Source organism: Podarcis raffonei, chromosome 3 (assembly GCF_027172205.1).
Source record: "Podarcis raffonei isolate rPodRaf1 chromosome 3, rPodRaf1.pri, whole genome shotgun sequence".
In the NCBI taxonomy this organism is placed as follows: domain Eukaryota; kingdom Metazoa; phylum Chordata; class Lepidosauria; order Squamata; family Lacertidae; genus Podarcis; species Podarcis raffonei.
Window position 1 is genome coordinate 37,049,425 of NC_070604.1, and position 23,425 is coordinate 37,072,849.

The 23,425-nt window shown below is 41.5% G+C and overlaps 1 protein-coding gene across 1 annotated transcript in view; it reads right to left on the bottom strand.

Annotated features, from left to right (window-relative positions):
* Positions 1–23,425, bottom strand: part of LOC128410231 (protein eyes shut homolog) — a 472,516-nt gene that overhangs the window by 388,634 nt on the left and 60,457 nt on the right. The window contains exon 9 of the mRNA XM_053381165.1: positions 7,675–7,796. Within this exon, the coding sequence (XP_053237140.1) occupies positions 7,675–7,796 (122 nt within the window). The remainder of the gene's footprint in view (positions 1–7,674; positions 7,797–23,425) is intronic.

Below are 23,425 nucleotides of genomic sequence, written 5' to 3' on the forward strand. Positions count from 1 at the left end.
ATCACATAAATACTTCCCACACCACTGTCCCTCCACACTGGGCAATTGATGCTGGAATGCATTCATCTGGATCAGGCCATTTCACACGGGAATTCACTAAAATCTAATTCATCCAGCACCCATACAGGGAAATAACCACACTTCAACTCAACGTTATCCCAGCACTGTAATATCAGTCACTATTCCAAAGTGTCCTGCCACCAGACTAAGTAAGTCTTAAAAAATATAGTTCTTCTTGTAATAAAAGGTTACATATTTTCTTCATTACTGAATTTAAATTTCCTTGTGGCTGTTTAATGATATTCATTCTATTGCCCATAGGTAGAAAGCATGTCTGATTTTTTTTCCCACAGAGAAAAACAGAGTGCAGAGTGCTGTTACCACTATGTCAATAGCTTGCACAGGTGACCAGGGTGTTTGTCATATTCATTCTAGGTTCTTCTACTCACTATCTTACATATCTACGGATTTTGGTCTGGACTTGGAGCCAGTTCAACCTGTTAGCCTACAGACTTTGACTTTAGCTGGAGCAGGGGTCTGCAACCTTTAAGACAAAAAGAGCCACTTGGACCCGTTTCTGAAGAAAAAAAACTGGGAGCCGCAAAACCATTGCGCAAAACCATTGCGACATTTAAAACAAATATATCTCCAGCGGGCGGGCGGGAAGGTGACGTCGGGACGGTGCGTGACTAACGCACGCACCACTCCCATGTGACGTCACAGCCAGTACAGCGCCCGCCACAGTGGGGAGTGTCGGGGCGCACAATGCGCCTCCTCCCCTCGCTAGTATCCTCCCCGGAGCCGCAGCAAAGGTGTAAAAGAGCCACATGCGGCTCCGGAGCCGCGGGTTGCTGACCCCTGAGCTGGAGTAACACAAATAACAACTTATACTGCTGTTGCTAAAGACTGTTGGTAGGATCTGGTTCCTTACTAACTGTTAAACAACTTATTTTTTTCCTAAATGACTGTGGATGCTTCTAGACTCTCACTACTTTTGGGTGGGAGTCAAATCACATGCCAGCAAAATTTTATTGTGAATGGTGTGTCTTGAGCAACAAATCTGCTTCCTGAAAAGATTAGGTGGAAAGTGATAGGGGCAGGAATCCCCAAACTCAGCCCTCCAAATGTTTTGGCACTACAACTCCCATCATCCCTAGCTAACAGGACCAGTGGTCAGGGGTGATGGGAATTGTAGTCCCAAAACATCTGGTGAGCAGTGTTTGGGAATGCCTGTGATAGGGGAATGCACTGGAAAGTGTGGAATAGCATCTGACCTCCCTGTACACAGATAGAATGAATGCTCATTAAGTAGCCAGGATCATCTAATCTCCATGCAATCCAACCAGGATAAATGCTGAATAAACAGGTCATCATGGTCATCAATGAATGGATGGCACCCTTTTCCGTGAGTGCACATTCTCCTACTCTGAGTGCAAGCAGATAAGCTGATCCCACCCTGTGGGGATTGAAAGCCACAGATTTCTGTTTCATCCATCTTTGTTTATGGTTAAGTGGTCTCTTGCTTGTGTTTGTCACTCCAACTGCCACTACACCCAAGTTACGGTTTAAGGGCTGGCTTGAGAAGCACAAGTTAAGCATGGCTGCAGCTCTGCATACATAATGCCTTGAGTTGGTCATCTCCCTTGCAAATTAGTGTGCCTAAACCATGCATCTCTGTAAACAACTGAATTTCCCCCCCACATTGGTATGGAGCTGGAAAAAGCAAATTGGAATATAAATGTTAATTTAGATGCTGAGTTCAGCTTGCCTTCTGCTACTACTGGCAAGGCTATAAACTGCTGTTGCCTTACTGCTTTCGACTGCACCTTCCCCAGCAGCAGTCAACAGCTTCAGCCACAGATGGAGAATCTGTATAGTGCTTACTGGTCCCAGATGCCAGGCTCTGGAACACTTCTTGCTAGCAGCATCTGGCTGTTTCCCTGGCAATCTATCAGCACTTCATGTCCAGCTCTTCCTCGGGTTTTGTGCTGAGCTGCTTCTCAGACCATTTTATAGTTTGGCTGTTAAACTTCTGTCTGGCCTTAAGTTATGCCCATGGTGGAAATGGAAGGTGGAGGGAGGGATGAGGCTGAAACTTCATTATATCGGTAGCAAGATAATGAGAACATCCATATTGTAGGCAGGGAGCTGGGCACGGCTGTTAGTAGGCCAAATGCAGAAGAATACAATGATAAGTGGAGGGTTCCAGGACCCTGCTGCTTGCCTTTATCTGTTCATCTTGAAATTTGGGGAGGGGGCTTCATCACATATCTTGTTTATGCTTGAGTCCCTGTTCCTAAAACATCAGAAAGCTTACACTCTCTGCAGTGGTAATAATTTAGTTAAAACAGTGAGCATGTATCAGTAGAAATACTACATCAAGTAACTGACATTTTCCTTTACTGCCTCATCAAAGCAATTTTATTTTATTTTTTACCTGTGGCATTACAAACATGAAATCAAGGGCAGGCAGATCCACAGATAAGGATGCACAAAGATCACTGTATGACCAAACTGCAGATTCAGACCTATTTCTTCATAAATGGCTCAGAGGTGGAGTTAAGCATTACAATTCTCCTTCAGGTCCGACCCAGCCCAGTCCACAGTTGATGCCATGGTTTGACTCTATCCCTGCAGTGTGGGATGTGGAGTGCATTAACAAATAACGGTGGAACACACCAATCTGTCTCTGGAAACACCAAGTAGCCCCCCTCCCCCTCAGTATTATTTCTCTTCAGAGAGGGGCAAACAAGTCACCATTTTAATGGCAAGAGAACAGTTTGAATTTGATGCTGATTGTATCATAAGTTAATTGTTTAATATATGACTTCACACAGGCTGGGTGGCTGGGCAAACTTCCACGCATTTCAAAAGATCCCTTCCACCCCACAAATCACCATCCTAAAATCATTCAAAAATTTCACAAACATTCGACCAAATAAAAAGTGCAGTATGTCCAACTCACTTTTCATTTTCAATTTGTAATGGACTGTTGCGTCCTTGTACAAATTCAGCACAACTTGCAAATACTGCACACTGCATTTTGCATACCTCGTAACATGCTTCAGCTCTCTGGTTTTGCCTGCTCTGAACAAAGACTGTGGCTTCCCCATCCAAGCAAAATGAGACATATTAAATAACTGCTATATTGCTGCTTGCCCAGAGAGCTGACTTTTGTTCATTCTTCACTTGTTTCTCAGAACAGAGGTATTTTTACATAAAAACCCTAGTGAAACATAAAACTCAGAAAAACCTGCTATCAAAACATGGTAAACATTATTCAAGCCAATGTTTCCGTTTATATCTGCCAATAAAGCAGAATAGGTACCCCTAGTATCTTGCATGAAGAACTAGTAATGTTAAAAAGGCCCTATTTTATTCCCCATCAGGTGGAGGAGCCAAGGAAATGGTCGCTGTGGTGAGCAGAGGTTGAGCATATTTGCTGCCAGAATTGGAAAAGCACATTTAAATATTTGTATAGCTGCCTCTCGTAAGATACCTATAGGTCCCTATTGGATGCAGGTGGTTGAGAACTCAATAATACAAAGCTACAAAAGTACAGATGCAAACAATGCAGCTTATATCATTATCTGAACAATCACTCCCTTTCAGAATAATTAGAAAATTAGTTTTCCATACATTATGCACAGCTGCCAAAATCCAGCAGAATCTGAACACACACAATATTTTTTGACACCATTTCCCAGTGTGCAATATATTATTGTATTCTTCACTTATTTCCTGTGGGTGACATCCCACGATAGCCATACTCAGAGTAGACTCACAATTAAAAACAACGGACTTAAGTCACCCTCTGAATGGATTAGATGCAATAGCAAAATTATTTTGCAATTAGATAGGGCTGTGAAACTGAGGCCCAAACTGAACAGGACCAGTTGTGGGGAACTGGATATCACTTGTGTTGGGTTGAAACAGTCTCAGACTGCTGCCCATTAGGCTGTGAGGTCCAGAGCAATCCGAGGTTGTCAGGGGACAGGGAGTCAGGCATGAAGGAGAGCCAAGCATCAGACAGGAAAAAGAAAAAAATATGCAAAAAAGAGACCTACCTTACCAGCTGTGTCTTTCTGGGAGAAGCTGGATGGGTGGAGTGCCTTTGGATGTGGAGTGTGGGCTTTCCCACTTGACCTTTCCTACCCGTCCAACCTCTCCTCTGCCTCCTAAAGCAGCACTACACTGGTAAACAGAGAATTTGATCCTGCACAGCGTAGGTTTCTGCTTCTTTGTGAGGGACTTCCTTGAAGGGAAGATACTTGTAAATGAGCAGTACCCTGCGGAACTGAACCCTCTTGCTTCCAGATGGGGTATGAGAATAAGGGGTGCCTCCTCCTTCCTCACTGTATATCTAAATTTGGGGTTTAAATAGGGTTTTTTAAAAACAAAAAAACAACCAAACAACAACTCTATTTAAACAATAGCTGGGCATTTTGAACCTACTCTTTATCTGAAAAGGGTCCCAGAGTGGCTTGCATACAAGTAAATCAAACAGGACAGTTCCTTCCTGCAGGGTTATAATCAAAAACAGGTGTGTGGAACCTCTTTCCTTCAGGCCTAACTAGCCGATAATGAGTCCCAATTTGGCCTGCTAGCCTGTTTTCCACAAGCCATGCCCACCTGCCCACACCTGCCATCATATGGGATGTCAGGTGTGGCACAGGTAGAGACACAGCTGCCAATACACAATGAGGAGCCTCAAAGTGGACTTCTGCTTGGCAAGGGGGGCTTGCTATGACTGGTAAGTTGCATGACCTGTGCAGAGACACTCTGCAGAAAGCAGGTGTGGAGTCAGTTGCCTAACAAATGATAGGCAGCAACCTCAGGTCTGAATTGGCTTGGGTTCTCTTTTTTAGTGATTGCTATGCTAGAAAGGTAAAAAGAAACAGCCAGCTAATGCAATACCTGTTTCAAGTGACAGGTGATTAGGTCTCTGCCCCCTTACCCAAGTAGCCTGATGAAGTTGGGGGGCACTCAGGATCCAGTCCACCAGCTGGATCCAGTTCCCCACCCCCTGACCTAAAAAAGACATGTCACAATGTACTGGAATCTGTTCTTGCTACCCTGTTCCCAATATATCATGGGAGAGATACACTAATCTTCTCCCCTCTTTCTATATGGAGGCCACTGGAAATTTCCAGAACGTGCCTTATGCTCAGGCATTCCTGCAGACCGGTGTTTCGCAGACTTGGGTCTCCAAGTTTGCCTTTGGACTACAATTCCCATCATCCTTGACCACTTGTCTTGCTAGCTAAGGATGATGGGAGTTGTAGTCCAAAAACAGCTAGAGACCCAAGTCTAGGAAACACTGCTCCAGACCAGACTCTGCCAGTAGCATTTACAACTAAATGCCTGGAAAAGGTTAAGAACCTTAGCTTTTCTTCAAGCCCACACTGAGGAAGTGGTTCTGTTGCCTCCATGAAAACAAGCCATTTCATAGTTGTATGCACAGCCGCACACCTTTTAAGCTCTAATGTAATAAAACCCATTGACATTCCTAGGAGGCGGAGTCAATTTCTATAATTGGCATTGAAATAATCCTTGAACTCACTATTGGACTCATGATGAGATTTATTTCATATCAGATAAACCAATCTTGTAGAGGGAATAATAAATCTTATGCATTTAAAGCCGGCCACACACTCAAATGGGAAAGGGGGGGGGAGACTTTTCATCAGCAAACCAAACAACTTGTGATAGATGGGCAATTAAATAAATAAGGACGATTCGAGTTAGCTTATTAAATCTTACAAAGCTTTTGCATTCAGCCTTACTCCAAAATGTGCAGTCAAGTAGTCCGTGATGACCTTTCCCTGCCAGCAGGATCATTTCATGTCAGCACCGACAGAATGAGAGGAATGAAAGATTCGCTCTTGGAATGCTTTTGAATCCTTTCATTCTGACACTGAAAAGCTTGGCACAAAAAGACCTACAACTGCTTATCAAAGAGCTGTAAACAAATACAGAAGCTTTTAGGACTGTGGGTTGGTATGATCATCTGCAACACCACAAAGATGAAGCCAAAAGCATTGCTTTTAAAACCTTGGAATGGACAGAGGAATCCAGTTGCATCCCCCTTCTTAGAGAAGAAACCGAATGAAAGGAAACTGAAAGAGCAAGGATACCAAAACACCTCATTTGTATTGATTAGTAGAAAGCATTCAGAGATGGTACAATAAATGGCCTTTTTGTTTGTCCTTAGGAGCAAAAAGAAAAAGAAAAAAAGATGATGGTATTAAATCATTAGGAGAACTCTTTAACACAGCTGCACTGCTTTCTCCCTTACAGCACTGCAAGAGTTACATCCCATAGCGTAAACTTTGGGAAATGCACAAGGATCACAACCAGGTGAGCATTTCCCACCTGACTGGCATCTTCATTTCAGGCAGCAAAATATATCAACACATCTGACGAGTTGTGTGATCACTGAACGTAACAACCACAAACCCACTCCAGAGTTAAGTATTCATGAACTCAGAAAAATTGCACTTAAATCTGTTTTGTTATTGTGTTCAGTGGCACCAAGTAATAGAATACATTTGTTGTTGTTTAGTTGTTTAGTCGTGTCCAACTCTTTGTGCCCCATGGACCAGAGCACGCCAGGCACTCCTGTCTTCCACTGCCTCCCGCAGTTTGATCAGAATACATTTAAGTAACACCATTTGTGTGATAATAGTATATTTAAGGAAAGAAAACAGTGAAACTGATGGCAACAATGATGAATGCTCAGGAGGTTATTAGTTGTCTAAAGTAGTGTTATTTTACATTATCATGAGGGTGGGGGGATGATTTGCTTAATACTGAGTTAGGAAGATGTTTCATTAAGACACATGCACACACCTATTCCAGCTATAATTCAAGCACTCCAAGACTGGCTTTTTGAACTGGTTGTGCTGATCCCACATTTTGAGGATGTGGAGAGCGGGTTTTGTTGCACACACTAAAATCCTACCAAACATTGCTAAGCTAAAAAGTGGGCAGAGGGAGATAGAATTCAGTTTCTTACTTCTCCTGCCAAAGAACCAGTGGTCAGAGGTTTAGCTTTTTAAAAATAACTACATGAGTAGGAAAGAATTCATCCGTCAATTTTGGTTTCTCGCTTTTCCAATCTTAAATTCAGTTTGCAATGTTTTTTATTTTTAAAGTGCTTATTAACGTCTGCAATCTTTTTTTTAAAAAAGTGCTTATTAACGTCTGCCAACATATCAATACACATTTCTGATAATAAATATGCTTTTGTATGCAAGCTTGCTTAATAGAAACACTTTTTCAAACCATTTCTTCCCTATCTCTATCCATTAACACATCTCTGTTTCCTCAACTGGAGAGACCAACTCCATATTCTGCTCATAACTGTGAATGCAGTTCCCCCATTCAGCTAGATATGCATACTGCAGCCTGCATGCCACTTAGTGTCTTGACAATTGGGAGAAATGTCCAGACTTGCACACTTACCTGTAACACACTGTCTCTTGATCTTCTTCAACAAATGTGCCCTGGAAAAACATGGATCTCCCTAACCCCCACCCTCACAATGCCACTGCTCCAGTTTATAACAAAAGCTGTTTGCTATGCAGCAATTTTGAAATCCAGCAAATGTACAAATAAAATGTCACCACTGGAACATCCAAATCATTTAATGGTAGAGAAGATGCTCCTTACCGGAAGTCATTGAAGAGATCAATGCAAGTGCCATTATTCTTACAAGGTGCAGAGTCACACTCATTGGATTCAGATTCACAAAATGGTCCTTCCCAGCCAAGGAGGCAGACACACTGGTAGCCCTGAAAGGAAGTAGGGGTGGGACACATTAATTAACTCCTTGTCAATATCTCAGTGTTGACTGCATTAGCAATATAACTTTTGGGGACCTTATTGCTTTTTAGTTCCATTAATCATGGGAAAATGTTGAACCCCAGTATCCACTTGGACTGATGCAAAACTGGAAAAATTATATGATTATTAAGAATATTTGACCAAATAACAGCACAGGACCTATTCATGAGCTGCCACAGTGACACAGGAATCATGACAGCAATGTTTAATGCTGGGATTTTCTAATAGTTTTGGTGTTGAGTTTATCTGCCCAGATTCTGCCCAGACCCAATCCAATCTCATTCCTTGATCTCAACAAAAAGCAAGGTGTCCCCCCCAACTGGAACCACCAAATTCCATGTATAAATCTATTTAAATGAGATGCTTCTTCCATCCCTAGTAATGTATGAAAGGCTGATACCACATGGAAAGGACAACTGTGTCTTTCTCACCCCATGGCTGAAGGTCCTATGCAATTAGTCCCATTCATGGCATCACATCAGAAGCACAAAAATGCAGAACAAAAATGCTGTTGCAATCTTTGCTGAAATATCCAAAACCACTTTATGAAAAATGAAAACAGAGAGATGTAGTCTGTACCAGTAACAGAAGTAACTCCAAAACCATTAGAGACGACCTGTCTTCTCCTGTATAAAAATGGAGCTGAGCTATTTCCCTTTTGCTCTAATTCTAACACTTTCAGCAAGAAGAAAAGTTGGGGCGAAATATGACTGCCCACTAGAAAATGTAGCCAAATAATTCTGCTTTAAATTGTTTGCCAATTTGAGTTTTGGTTAAAAGCATCTGAATTACTGCTCTCAAAATAGGCAGTGGGCTAGAATTGAACTTTCTCAAAACTCCACTTCTTGGAATAAAAGATCTTTTATGTAGCAATAATCTATCATGCTTTGTATCTGTCATGTTGAACAGCCCTTTTAAATGGAAAAGAACAAAATGTGCAAGTCCTGATTATAGAGGAAAGAACTCCAACTCTCTATGAGATTGTTAAATGGTATGGACCAGTTAATCAAGTAGAGGCAATTGCTGTAAAACTCTGAAATAAAGATAGAACATTCAGACTCACAGACGTATCTAAAGAGATTGATTTTAGAGATCTTGTGCTCATCCTTTATTAAGAACTGTGAAGGTCTTTGTAAAGAGGTAGTATATGTTTTTAACAGCTTTCTGTTCTCTGTCGTATAGGGGAAATAAAGCAATGCTTTTTGTTAGTATTGATTCATAAACAAGGAGGTCAATAGGACAAGCTAGATGTACTTATATAGACTTGCACAACAAAGTGTTCTGAATTTTCTCTGGTTTTTACTAAATCACGATTTCTCCATATAAAAAAACCGCATGTTATAGGGAAGGGTTATGGCCCTGGAATCTAGATTTCCAAGATTATGATTGTATGTGCATGTTTATTTTTGTATGGAGGGGACATGAATTCCTATGAAGGGGAACAGGCTTGTCTCATTTAGTGAGAACTAGTGCCTGGAGTAACTGAAGCTAGATTTTGCTTGTATCTATGCTAACATTAGGAGCTAAATATCATCTATGGCATATAATATGTAATGGTGTTTTCACACAAGCAAGTCCTCATTCAATATTGGCATGTGGGAGTAATAAACTGGCATGTGTGTCTGAATCTTATTCATCCTTAGTCCTTATGGAATAGAAATGTCAAATCCCTCAAGAAATCACAAATGTGTCAAGGTTTACAAACTCATCTTCTCACATTTCACAACGCCATACCTATCACAACAGAAACTTGCAAAACACTGAACCTTGTGCATCCTCACCACAACCTTTGACTCCTAACAGGACCACCGCTCTCCTCCCCAAACCCTTAAGCACTTGTATGTCCTGGGAGACATACTATACACACAGACATGCCTGTCACAGGAATTCCAGCACCTTTTTCATCACTTATGTAAAGAAATGCACCACTGCACGTTCCATTCCAGAAGCCTGACTTTCTTTTGCAGGAGCAGCAAAATGGGGGGAAAGTCCAGAGAATGTCTGCCTCTGCTCCAAAGAACAGAGCAAGACATGTCTGTCCTCATTGTGCTGAGAGACACAGAGGGAGAAACCTGGGTCTTTGCAGTGAAGCAAAGACTCAAAGACAACCTCACAGGATGTGACATTTTGGACCAGTATTTTTGGAATACAGGTACTGTCATCCCTGGCCACTGGTCTTGCTAGCTGGGATGATGGGAGTTGTACCTGTAAAAGCATCCAGTACTTATAACTGCTGCAGAGATGCAGAAGAGTCACACTGACCCCGGTTCTCACTGTTACCTAGCATGCAAACAGTTGGGAAAAAGTGCCTCTGAAGTCATGCATCCAGCCCAAATAGAATAATTGAATGTGCTTTCTGTTTTGAAACTGTGAGCAAATAAACAATGGAAGATAATAATGCCCTACTACTCACTGCAAACTTCAATACACTTATAACGATATGTGGTCCAACAAATCAGCATTTTTTTAATATTCTTAAAGGAACAAGATAATTGCTGTGAGCAGCAGGTGGGGGGGAAATAAAGCTAAGTTATTTTGCCAAGTATATAGCCTTTACTGAGCAAGATGCCCAGTGCAGTAATTTTGCAATTATAAGAACAGCAGTTCTTTACTTCATATTGAAGAAAAAGTGTTAATCTGCAGTAGAAAAGGTCAAACTGAGAGCAATTTGAAGAGGTGTGGGCACACAGACACACACACCGAGAGAGAGAGAGAGAGAGAGAGAGAGAGAGAGAGAGAGAGAGAAGATGGCATAGGGACACCTGTGTATCTCCATCTAATTAAGTGCTTGAGCATTTAGGAAAGCTTTATTTTCCAAGCACTTGCATCCCTCTTACTCTTACCACATTGCAGACATAAGATTCATCATTTCTGAAGTCTCAGACTATGTTATGCTACTGGAGAATAGCTGTGGAACATCTGGCAAACAAACAGAGCAATGTACGAAGCATCCATCAGAGGCAACAAGTGGTCTGCATCCCAATTATGCAAAATTTTCAAATTAATCCTGTGCAAGTGTGACTGGAGCATGGCTTTAGCACTAAACTACTAAGGGCTTCAGTTCTACATGATATATCCAGCATTATATAAACTAGGAGGACTTGTGCAGAACCCAGGTGGTGATCCTTAAAATAAATTGAACACCGTTCTGTGATCCAAAGTGCTGTGAACATATGAGGCATGTTCAGGTTCCCTATTACTACTGCTGGTCTTTTCTGAGCCTTCTTGAAGAAGCAAGTATCGGAAGGACCTGCAGAATAATAGCCAATGAAGCACAGGGAGCTGCAAGCAAGAAGGAAAAGGATCAGGCTGTGCCTCAATGCAGGCTCTGAAGTGTTCTTTAGGCAGGTACATGACAATGCTTTTGAACTAGGACCATGCACTGGATTCAGCCAAGGCCAACTATTAGGACAAATGAGGCATATTTGGAGGGACTCAGGCATTGGACCAATGCCACAGATTGCTCTTGGTTGGGTTCGATGGCTCAGAGTGATCAGAGGGTGGGGCATCTGAGAGGAAGGAGAGGTGGGCACTTGAATCCAGGCAGATTATAGCTATACCTCTCTCTCTGTGTGTGTGTGTGTATGTAAGAGTGTTATATATATCATATTAAATACTCAGCATCATACTCAGTTTGCAACATTGGCCAATTTGTGGTGTGTCATAATTCCAATGGGTGTGCCTAAGATGCACATTGCTTTCAGCAATATTCAAAGCCTCGAACTTGATAAAGTGATTGAAAAGGTCATGTTCAAACCCCATTATTTCCATCACTTAAGACAGCTGACACTGAAATCAATACATTCTGAAATGAGTTAAAATACCAGGAGGCCTCATCATTTCCATTTCAAAGTCGTAACAAGAAGCTTCGTTCAGAAATTCACACTGTCAAAAACGTGATATACAGAATAATACATATTAGTAGTGAATTATGCAACTATTATTCTTATTTTAACCACTGCATACCTAACAAAAACAGTTTGGAATGACAATTGAAGTGATTGACATTAGAGAACCTTAAAAAAGTTTCTTGTAGGAGGCATCCCCAGATATCTTGAAAATTTGAAAGGCTTGGCTTGGGACTGGTGGTTTCTGCCAAGGAAGAGTGAAAGCTTACAGCTTAGTCTATATTGCATTGCACCTGTGGCAGTGAAGCCTCAGGCATCTACTGACCATGGATGCGGTAAGGCACAGAGACCTGAGTCTTGGCTCTTTTGCACAGGATCCCATATCTCCTGCCCTTTCTCTTTTTAAAAAAACTAAAGAAAAACCCACATATTTTGCTTTCCTGGTGGCTTTCCCTCTGAAAATTGGCACCCAAATTTGCACCTCTAAACATAAAGTAGCATATGCAAATTTATATAGCAATTTGTGCCACAGGCCTGCACCCCAAGTCTTTTAAAGACCTAGTAATGCCTCTGGTACTGACTGAGCTTAAGTGACAGCACAGAATGTTCATAGCCATTCCAACTGTCAGGCAACAAAGGTGTCATCAGCAAGTCAGTCAAATATATTTGCCAGAAACTACTGGCCATCACAAAAAAAGAAGGTGTCATCAGATCTGCAGTTTAGGCCACTTCAGTTGGGGAAGTGAAAGCTGTCAGTTTAGCTAGGATTAAAACCTTACACAGGTCTTAACAGCATCATTTTGTGGGGTTGTCTGAGGACTGGGAAGGAGCTACGGATGTCAGGGACAGACAGCTTGTTAATGCTGGAAGTCTAAACCCATGAAGAGTTGCAAAGGAAGGGAATTCTGATAGTTGTGGCTGGCTGGCTGGCTTCTGCTCATACCAAGTGTATGCAACCAATTTAGTTTGTTTTTAAATGCTGTGTATCTATGACTATGGGAAGCAGGTGGCGCTGTGGGTAAAACCACAGTGCCTAGGACTTGCCGATCGTATGGTCGGCGGTTCGAATCCCCATGGCAGGGTGAGCTCCCGTCTTTCGGTCCCAGCTCCTGCCCACCTAGCAGTTCGAAAGCACCCTTAAAGTGCAAGTAGATAAATAGGTACCGCTTTATAGCGGGAAGGTAAATGGTGTTCCGTGTGCTGCACTGGTGCAGGTTCGCCAGAGCAGCGATGTCACACTGGCCATGTGACCCGGAAGTGTCTGCGGACGGCGCCGGCTCCTGGCCTCTAGAGTGAGATGAGCGCACAACCCTAGAGTCTGACAAGACTGGCCCGTACGGGCAGGGGTACCTTTACCTTTATCTATGACTCATGTAAATGTATTGCCTTTGCTTTTATGACCCCCAAGGATAGCCTTTAAATATGTACCTTGCTGAAATGCATAGGGCTATTTTGAAAATAAAGTTTGTATTTTTTCAGTAACTTGTGCTCTTCTTTTAACCCTGTGGCATGGTGTTTGGGCAAAGCTAAGGGGGTAAGGCAGCCAAGAAACAGTGGAATGCCCAAAATTTCACACAATGGTTTGAACAAACCAGCAACTTATTTGGCTGTAGGCTTCCACTGTACAGATGAATATTGTTCACCTTCACTGTCAGAATATGAAGCTTCAGTCAATACACTTTCCTCTTATTTCCATGGCATGCATTATTTAAGATGACTGCTCCATGACCACAAGCTCTTTTGTTTCATTTTTGGTTCACGTAAAGGCTAATTGATCATTTCTAAGGATGCCCTAAAAACTCAAGGAACTGAACACTGCAGCACAGACTGGGCCAACATTCTTATCTCCAGTTTATCTCATCAATTCTACACTGTCCGAAGGATGTAATGCTTTGCAAAGCAGCACCAGAACATCAGCCAGCACACCAAAATCGTACACACTTATTTATCGCATCAGTCTCATGGGCACTCAAAAGTTATAGGGATAAAATGTATGCACTTAAATAGAAATGGGGGCATAGGTGGAACAATGTGTAGTCATTTTATTCGGCTGACATTACACATTTAGACCACTGAACTTCCAAATACATTGAATTTCACATGTAATCAGTTTGCTGCTGAATGCTGTAGAACTGCATATTGATGAATGTTGCATGCTGAAAGTCTTATGTGAGTGGGGCAGGATAATTCACACAGGACTGAGTAGTAGAATTGGATAATTCACATGAATGGGTAGTTGTAATATTCTCTCCTATCTTTCCAAGATATTATGCAATGAAAAATGCACCCTGCCATATAGCCTTGACGCAATGATCTAAAACCAATTCCTAGCTGACGGATATCCCTGCATTTGGAACACCTGCTGTAACATGATGAGGCAGAAATGATGAAATAAATGCTAGTCTCTACTGAACAGGCAGGCTAACGGTCTACATTGCCACATCTTATGTGGCCTCTGACACCTCCTGCAGAAGCCCCATTTGGCATCACCTGAAGAGTGTCTTTCTTCCTATTTGTTTCCTCCTTCAAATGCGTTCTAAACTTTATGTAGGGTTTGTAACAATTAGAAAGGGTGAAAACAGACTTTAAAAAAAACCTCCCCCCCCAGCGTATGGCCTCAATGCGTGTTTATATTGAGACACACGAAGAGTGCCACACAGCACGTACCATTTGCACACCACAGCCTGAACGTCCATTTGCAGAAGGAAAGAGAAGGAAAGGGAAGAGTTTGTGGAAGTAATAAGTTTCAAATATGAATGCAAGTATGACAAAGGGGTGACACGGAATATATTTCAGCTTAGACAAATCTACACTTCCTTAGATAAGAATTTGCAGCACAATTTACACCCAAGAAGGGAGTTCAAGGCAAGAAGGACAATCAAGAAAATTGAGGAGAATCAGCAGTGCAAGAAGGAAGCACTGGAATACAAGAAATAAGAGATCAATTGTCTTGGGCAGGATTAAGACTCAAACATAGAGGCTGGTGTTGTTTGTGAGCACTATAATTGAAACTTATGCCTCCCTACATTTTATTTATTTCTTTAATTTGTATACTGCTTTATATTTTTAATAAAAATCTCAAAGCAGTTTACAGCATATTAAATCAATAAAACAAGAAAACTATAACCATGCGATGTTCCTCCGGCCTCATGAAGAGCCTCCGGGCTTTCATTTTAAGAGTCCACTAGAAATGTTCTGTTTTTCCTTATTTTGGACTAACACTTTGGGTGATGGTGACCTTGACATTACGTATTGCCAAGGGTGCTTCAACACTATGTGTTTTGCAGAGAACAGAAAAAACAACAACTATACTGGTGGTTGTGTGTATGTCAAAATGTATGGTAATTCTATGTTTTTACAATCATCTGTCAATCATCCATTTACAGAGAGGGCAAAATAATTCAGCTTGATATGGACTTTAGTGCATCGACTAGTTGCAGTGAACTGTTAATTATAAGCTCTGGATTGGACAAGGAGCCAGCAAATTATTTACAGTGAAGTGAAGGGCCTTTGTCCTGAACCCACATGCAATCACATCCAGATCCTTTCAGGCATTACAATCTGCTAAGAATAGATAGCTGTAGCTATCAAGATTTCCCATAGATAGGAAACAGTTCTGGTCCACCCATGTGATCCCTTAATGTATCAGGTAGTGCACTCATCTTCACAAGATGACACTCATACATGTTGAAGTAGAAGGGATGAACAGAGCTTTCTAAATTATTTCAATTATCCTTGAGAAAGAGTCACACGATTCCTGGAATTTATCAAGGATATTATATGGGTGGAAGAACACGCATGTTATGAACTGAATGGACATTATTTCTGGGTTACAAAACTGGATACTATTTATCTCTGAGCTTCAGAATTCTTCAGTTCTTGGGTGGATGGGTGGGTGGTAATATTTGTCCAAATAAAAGCAATCACTGGACAAAATGTCTCTAAACGTGCAGGGAGGGCTCACCTAAATCTTTTCATGGGAGACAATGTTAAGCAGCAGTTTAAACCTCCAATAAGTTCTTTTCTACTAGCAGCCAGGCTCATAATAATGAGATACTGGAATAATTTAGAAGGTGCCTCTCTGACAAATTGGCACAGCAAAGTATGGCAAAAAGCACTTGTGGAAAAATTAAATAATAAAATGAAATTGGCACAAGGCCTGAAACACAAAGACTCTTTTGTAATTGAATGGCTAATAACGAAAATGGAGGACTCCGCTCACATTACAGAACATTTTGGTTAACTTAAAATGATTATTGCATTGTCCAAATAGTAGTTTGGGATAAGAACTGATGTTATTTGTGTTGGAATGATATTATGTGGCTTTAGCAGAAATGTTACAAAGGATTTGGGAAAAACTGACTGTTAATTGGTGAAAGGAGGGAAAGTAAAGTTACATTATATTAAGATAAATTACAGGACTAAAATTTGAAAAGATGGAAAGGATTTGCTGAAACAGATAATCGAACTAGAATACAAAAAAGGGAGGTGTGATGAGGTCAAGGAAATAAGCTAATGAAAGATAAGTTATGGGAAGATTTGCTGCATTTTTCTTTGTTTTTTTGTTTAATGGATTTTATTTTTCTGTTTTTTCTTTTTTCTTTTTTTCTCATCCTCTTTTCTTTTCTTATTGTGATGTGTTGTATTGTTTTCTGTTTAAAATGGTGTTTTTTACTTTTTCTTTTTGTAACCTTTAAAACTTTAATAAATTTTTTTTTTTAAAAAAAACCTGATGTTATTTGGCCATTATGTATTTATGTATTGTCTAAATAACAGCTTCTAGGTAAGGGTGTGATATTTCATTATTTATCTGTATAAATGTTGTTGTATATTGAAAGAATTTAATAAAAGAAGATGAAAGAAACAATTATATTCCTTTTTTTTAATGATATTTTCCTTGTTTGGGGAGGAGAGAATCCATGTTTAAATGTATTTCATTTAGAAAGAAGAGCTATATGGCTTTAAAAAAAATACCGAAAAGAATTCACATAAAACATTCAATCCACACAAGACTTTAGGGAGAGATTTACAGATTTCATTTCTGCAGAGGTAGAATATGCTAAGTTTCATTGCGTTTAGATAGGATTAATAAAATAGTAATTAAAGGGGGGGGGAAATAGCTTAAAGTAAGGACATTCAGAAGGCATAATAGGTTTACAGTAATAAACATTTTAAGCTTGTGACAAATATAAGCATTAAAAACACCACAGGAAACAATTAAGAACAATAATAAAAAATAACTGTTGAGGAAATGAGACCATTTAAAGCTTGCTCTTTAGGAAAGCAATTTCTCTTAAAGGGGCCATTCTTAGGATCAATAGGTAGGCTGGGGGCCTATTCTGAGAAAATAAATGTTTAAAATGGTGTTTGATGTATACTAATTAAATGAAGACAGTTTGAAGCATATTTCCAGATCATAAATATTACATCTGAGGCATTGTTTTACGGAAGTTTTTTGAGTTTCAGTATTTATTTATTTACTTTTGTCCCTTTGCACATTCAGTGATGGGCAAAGCAACCATGTCAAGAAGGTTGGCTTCAAGGTGGCAGGTCCTGCGTAGCAAAATAAACCAAAATAAAAACAATAACCTCAAGCTATTTGTTCAAATAAACCAAATAACCAATCCAGATTCTGAGGGACCTTTAGAATATCGAGGCTTTGATCAGTGTATCTGATATGACATTTACCTCGATTGCTCAGTGAATAGTGAAAGGTCATAAGCTCACAAATAAGCAGCTGAACACAAATGCAGAAGAATTCATTTCTCCGTACAAGGACACCCAAACCTTTCAATTTGCTCCCACATCTATGACCCTGGCAGTGATTTAAAAGGAAAGCAGTGTTCCAGAAAAGCTCTTTTGTTTGACGGCACATTCCATTTGTCCCTTTCCTTTAGTACTCTTATGTCTGGAATAGAAACCATTAGATCTATAACATGAAGACATATCTATATCCCCCTACAGGTAACCTTTGCATACAACAATCTACAGGACATGCTAATATCAAGTCCTCAAACATCAGACACAAATCGACATGGTTGGAGATGTAAGAGAATGTGCTGTATCTTAATAACAAGCATTTCCTACGGAATGTGTTTCAATAAGATTCACGTTTCAAATAATTGTGAGAAACTTCTAAACTTGTTTGCAGCTATCTAAAACCAAATCTTAAGTTTCCATTCATTTATCACTCTAAATCTAGAAAGATTTAGAAGTATACCATGACAGTTCAGAATATACCGAACAATCAGCACTATTTTTCTATAAAAGGGAGTGCAGGAACTCTGAGAACAATGACAATAAACCTTCAAACCCATAGATCCCTGAATCATGGCTCCCTGGATGGGTGGCTAAAATTAGGTATTAACCACTGGGGCTGGACAGGGTGGGGCAGCATTGCTTATCCACCTATTTTTGGGGGGGAGGGGGGTGGGTGGGACGGACGGACAGAAGGCTTCATCTCTCTATGTCAGAAGCTAGGTAATCCTATGGACTGAACCATGTAAGGACAGTCTGGAGTCCATTCCATAAGGGGTTAAAGTAAAGTGAATAGGGACAGAGGGAAGAGGAATTATTCCGGCCTAATCTGACACTCCTGAATTTCCTTGCTTATCGAATCACAATCCCCAGTCATCTTGGCACACACTTTTCCAGATTCTGCAATGCAGCTCCAGTGCACAAAACGTGCTCTGAAATGTGTATTCTATGTAAAAGATGCACACAAACTGTGTTTTATGGATCAATGCATCAAAAAGTGTATATTTGATGTTATGTTACAGAACGTGTACGATTTAATGATGGATTTGTGTATTCTATTAGGAAACAGAATTGGCCTGTGATGATCACCACCAGCAAGACTTAAACAGGATGAAATCCTGTCTACGATCCATTCCCTAAGACTGAACTCTTAAACTTCAGTGAAAACTTTCATGTTTGGAGGAAACAGTAATTTTAGCTGACAGGACAATTAGAGCAGAAGATGTTTTCTATCAACCTATACATGGCTAGAAGAATGTGATACACAAACATATAAATGGCATGGCATCCAGTATGAAAGAAAATGCAACCAATCATATACTGGAATGCATTATGTTTCTTAACTAGAAATAGGACCATAAATAGATGTCCAAACCCATCTAATCTTCTCTGATATAATATATTAAATGAAAATGTGAAGTCCCCTAGCCAGACACATACATATTCAGTTTTATTGTAATTGATACAATTTTTTAAAAAAGAAAAGAAAATAGACTGTATTTTTTTCTTCCAGGACTACAGGAGTTAATGTGTTTTACTATTTTATACAAAATGGTTGCTTTGGTTTCCCACTCTTTCTCAAATGAAGGCAATTTAATGACTTTTCTGGTAATTGGATATGTTTAAATTTGAACTGTATTTTTTGGTCTCAATGATACCCACAAAAAATAACTGCTGCTATCTGGGGTCTTTTCTCAAATTTGCAATGTCTCTCTTTAACCTTCTAGCTACTTGGCCCTTATTTTGCAATTAAGTTTGAAGAAAGAAATCTCAGACTGCTAAATGGAAAAATCCGGCTGCTTCACCACATTTAACTTGGCTTCAGGCATGTACACAAACCTCTTTGATTTATTTCTGTTATACCTACTGTTTCTGAAATACGGTTTGTGCTTCCTTTGTCAGATGGGCTGTGCTTTTCTTTTTATAAAAAACCAACTACGTTGCACTGATGTTCCATGCATCTTCTAAACTACCATAATCACACCAATAAATGTCAGAAACATCAGCAGGAAATTGACAAGACGGGTCATCTACCAATAAACTACTCCTAAATGGTCCAAGCGTTAAACTTGTCATTTTCTCTGGGCACGAATATTATGTGCATCGTTACTTTTTCACTTCTTCTTCCCACTGCCCTTTTAGGCAGTTACATGGGATAGCTTTGTTCACAAATTAGAAGGCCAGAATTTTATAGATCTCTCCCTCTTTCCCATCTCCTTCTTTCCCACCCAGCTCAAGGTCGTAACTTTCTCCTTTCTATGGAGGCAGGTTATCACTGTGCTTAACAACGAGGTATACTAATCCCGAAAGCTGTCATCTTCATTGGAAAGGTTTCAGAGCAAATTCCACAAACTGCTTTTGAGTCTCCCCTCTTTCCAAAGCAACATTCTATATGGCACAGACAACCAAGGCAGTGTACTGGGGTAACCAGCTTGGTGTGTTGGCTAGGGGTGATCCTGTTTCAAAGTTGATTTGGTGCTTTCTAAAGCACTGGCGGAGAAAGGGGGTGCGGTAGGTGCAGTCCATCCTGGGTGTCATCCCTGGGGGGGGTGACATCGCTGCCCTGCCCTCCTGGGACTCTTGCCGTGGGCGGCACCCCCCTGGGACCCTCGCCCCATGGGTGGCGACCCTGCAGGCAGCTAGCCCCGCCCCCATGGGCAGCACAGCACAGCCCCTGGGTGCACAGTATATACACCACTCCGGGTGCCGGAGCAGCTAGCTCCGCCTCTATTCTAAAGGAGACTGCCTCAGTCTGAGGAGCTTCATAGATTGCCTAATTTAACTCATGTGTTGAGTCTGCTTCATTTCCCTGCTTTCCCATTCACTATTGGGAAATAATAATAATAATAAGGCTATTAATGTTTATGTTAGACAGAAGTGGGGGACCTTTTTTTCTGGACACTTCTAAAATGTTATCTTTTTAAAATGTTGCTTAATTGCATGAAATTTCCCAGCGTGGTCAACTTCTGAGGGATGAGGATTGTTGAAGTTCTTCATACTTGCTGCAGAAGTTTTTCTGCAAAAGGCAGACTCTGAAGTTTTGGACTGAGTAAAATAGGAATACTTCCCTCCCCCACCCTTGGTTTTTTGTGGGTCATCGGAATGAAAACTACATACCAAGAGAGGTGAGCCTGCCTAAGAAACCTGCCAAATTTCAGATGCATAGGTCCAAGGGCTTACAAACTTGATCTGCTCAAATCCTCATGAAGTTTACTGAGTAATTTAGGGCCAATCCAAACTGATCTAAACCGACCTTTCCTGAGAAGTAGGAGAACTGCTTACGCTTATTTCCCTGTGCTCTCTGGCTCATGTAACTGGTTTCACAATTCCTTGGTTCCTGGTTACTGTATGTAATTCAAGCATAACTACTAGGTATCTGCATTACACATAAAACATCAATTCCCCTCCCTGCCTAACAAAGATATTCCCTGAGGAAGGAAATCAACCTTCACTGCAAAGTGAGATGTTTGTCAAGCAAGAGAGTGTTCCTGGGTAACAAATTCATTCAGTAGCAAAACATATGTCCTTGCTTAAATACAAGCTAAATTAGTCCATACTGCGCTAACTGAAACACCTGCAGGATTGGCATGAAAGGAGCTCTGACAAACTAATGCCTCTTCAGAGCTGAAAATAACTTCTCCAAAGAACTGCCAGATGTCTTACACTTACAAGGAATTCTTCACTTTGAAGAAACTCACCTCTGCAGAGGTTAATACATGCCATTTATTTCAAGACTTTGCAGGTAATCTCCATACGCATATAGAGCTCCATTGCTTCCCCATCGCAGATGTTGTACAGTATATTGATATCTGATGGTTAGTGTATGGAGGTAAATAGGGAAGGTAAAGGGTCACTTCAGCAGTGGCAAGCCTCCTCCCCACTTCAGGAGTGGGAAGCTGGGCACTTAGGAGTTGCAAGACGGTCCTGTATACCTGAAGGAGCGTCTCCACCCCCATCAAGGCACTGAGGGCCTTCTGGCAGTTCCCTCATTGTGAGAAGTGAGGTTACAGGGAACCAGACAGAGGGCCTTCTCGGTAGTGGCACCCACCCTGTGGAACGCCTTCCCTTCAGATGTGAATGAAATAAGCAGCTATCTTATCTTTAAAAGACACCTGAAGGCAGCCCTGTTTAGGGAAGTTTTTAATATTTAATGCTGTATTGTTTTTAACACTCGATTGGAAGCTGCCCAGAGTGGCTGGGGAAACTCAGCCAGATGGGCGGGGTATAAATAAATTATTATTATTATTATTATTATTATTATTATTATTATTATTATTATATTTCCCCTTCTTATTTAATATCACTAGGACTATAACTAACAGCTTGTTCACCCTTCTGCTTGTCCTGTGCCAGAAATCATGGGTCCGAGTGGTTTTGCCTTTGCCCTACCACTTTCCCCTTAAAAGTCTGCTCTTTAGTGCTAAATTGGAACATATGGCAATCTGCAGAAAACCTGGTTGCCGTTCGCTCCTATTCAGTGGTAAAAATAAACAAAACAAAGCAAAGCAAACTGCTTGGACATACAGCTTTAAAGCCCAGAGCTGTGCCCAGAAATGCAGCACAAAAGGAAGTCTGGATGCGTCCCAAATGAACAAGGGGGAAATGGCAAGTACATTCTGTGTCCTAAAAGGTAAATTGAGCTATTTCTTAATGGATCCGTCTCAAATTTGGTTGCTTATAATGCTCGACGTGTAGCTACTGTATGCCAAATTTCGGGAAGTTGGAGAAATCATCTCCATTCTGTTAAGTTTTGCAGCATTCATGCTTTACAATGGCACAATGAAGTTTGACCTATCCACTTCAGCTACACAGGCGCTATTGTGACTGCATAATATTTCCTTTGATCAATGGATGTTGAGGGGGCTCAGAACTGACAGGGTTAAGAGTTCTGAGTGATGACGCCTCACATTCTGAGGGCGGGCAGAGAACACGGAAGGGGCGTGGATTTCTGTGTGTGCTTTCAGTCTGCGTGTTTGCTTCAAGGAGAAAGGAGCAACATGAGTTGCGTCTCACCGGGAAGATTTACGATGTGTTGATTTGTACAGCAATAAAGACTTTAAGATAAGGACACTGCTGCGTGTCAGCCTGAGTTATTGCTGCCACACGACAGAACGTTCAAGCTTCTACTTCTGCTGTGTTTTATGCTCTGCTGAGTCAAAGGTCCCGGGGGGAAGACCAGAGCTGCGCGAGGGAAGTGTGCCGGACCCCGGTCGATCTTGACCCCCGAATAGGTTATGGGAGATCAGCAATAAAGATAAGCAACGTTCGTGCGTGTGAGGAGGCCAGCTGATGAGACGCTGGGAAAGAGAGACTGCAGGCAAAGAGGCCAGCAGCCAAAGGCCAGCTAAGGAGTAGCTGGAGCCAGCCGGGAGGAGCCCGCTGGGAAGGATCTGCCGGACCGGGAGGTACCTGTAAGTAAGCTGGGCCCCCGGGGAGAGATGGCAGACAGCCAGAAGTCGTCAATCCCTTTTGATAAGGTGGACGGGAGCAAGCCCTGGGCCGGGAGAAGGCAGGCACTGGAGAGAGTGGGAGCCAGGCCAGAGGGGGCTGAGAATTGCTCTGAGGAAGCACCATGCCCAGGAGGGGCTGGTGGATGCCCAAGAAGCCCAGAGGGGGCTGGAAGTCCAAGAGGGGCTGAGGAATGCCCAGAAGGCCCAGAGGGGGCTGGGACTGTGTTGGAGGGCTGCCGGAATGCCCCTACGTGTGAGCTACATGCTGCAAAGCTGCTGGAAGCTGGGAAGAGGAAAGCAGTGGCTAGCTGTTCCTCTGGAGGCTGTGCATCCAAGTTTGGGGGTGCAGGCCAGAGAGGCCATTCCAAGGGTCTTGAGAGTGCCCAGGCTGTTTGGCAGGAGCTGAAAGGGGTTTGCAGAGAAACCACAGCAGAAGCCAAAAGCCATTTTCCCAACAGCAGAAAAGCCTCAAGGAGAGCTGCTGGAGAGGTTGGGAGGGCAGAGAAGACCAAAGGCACTAGG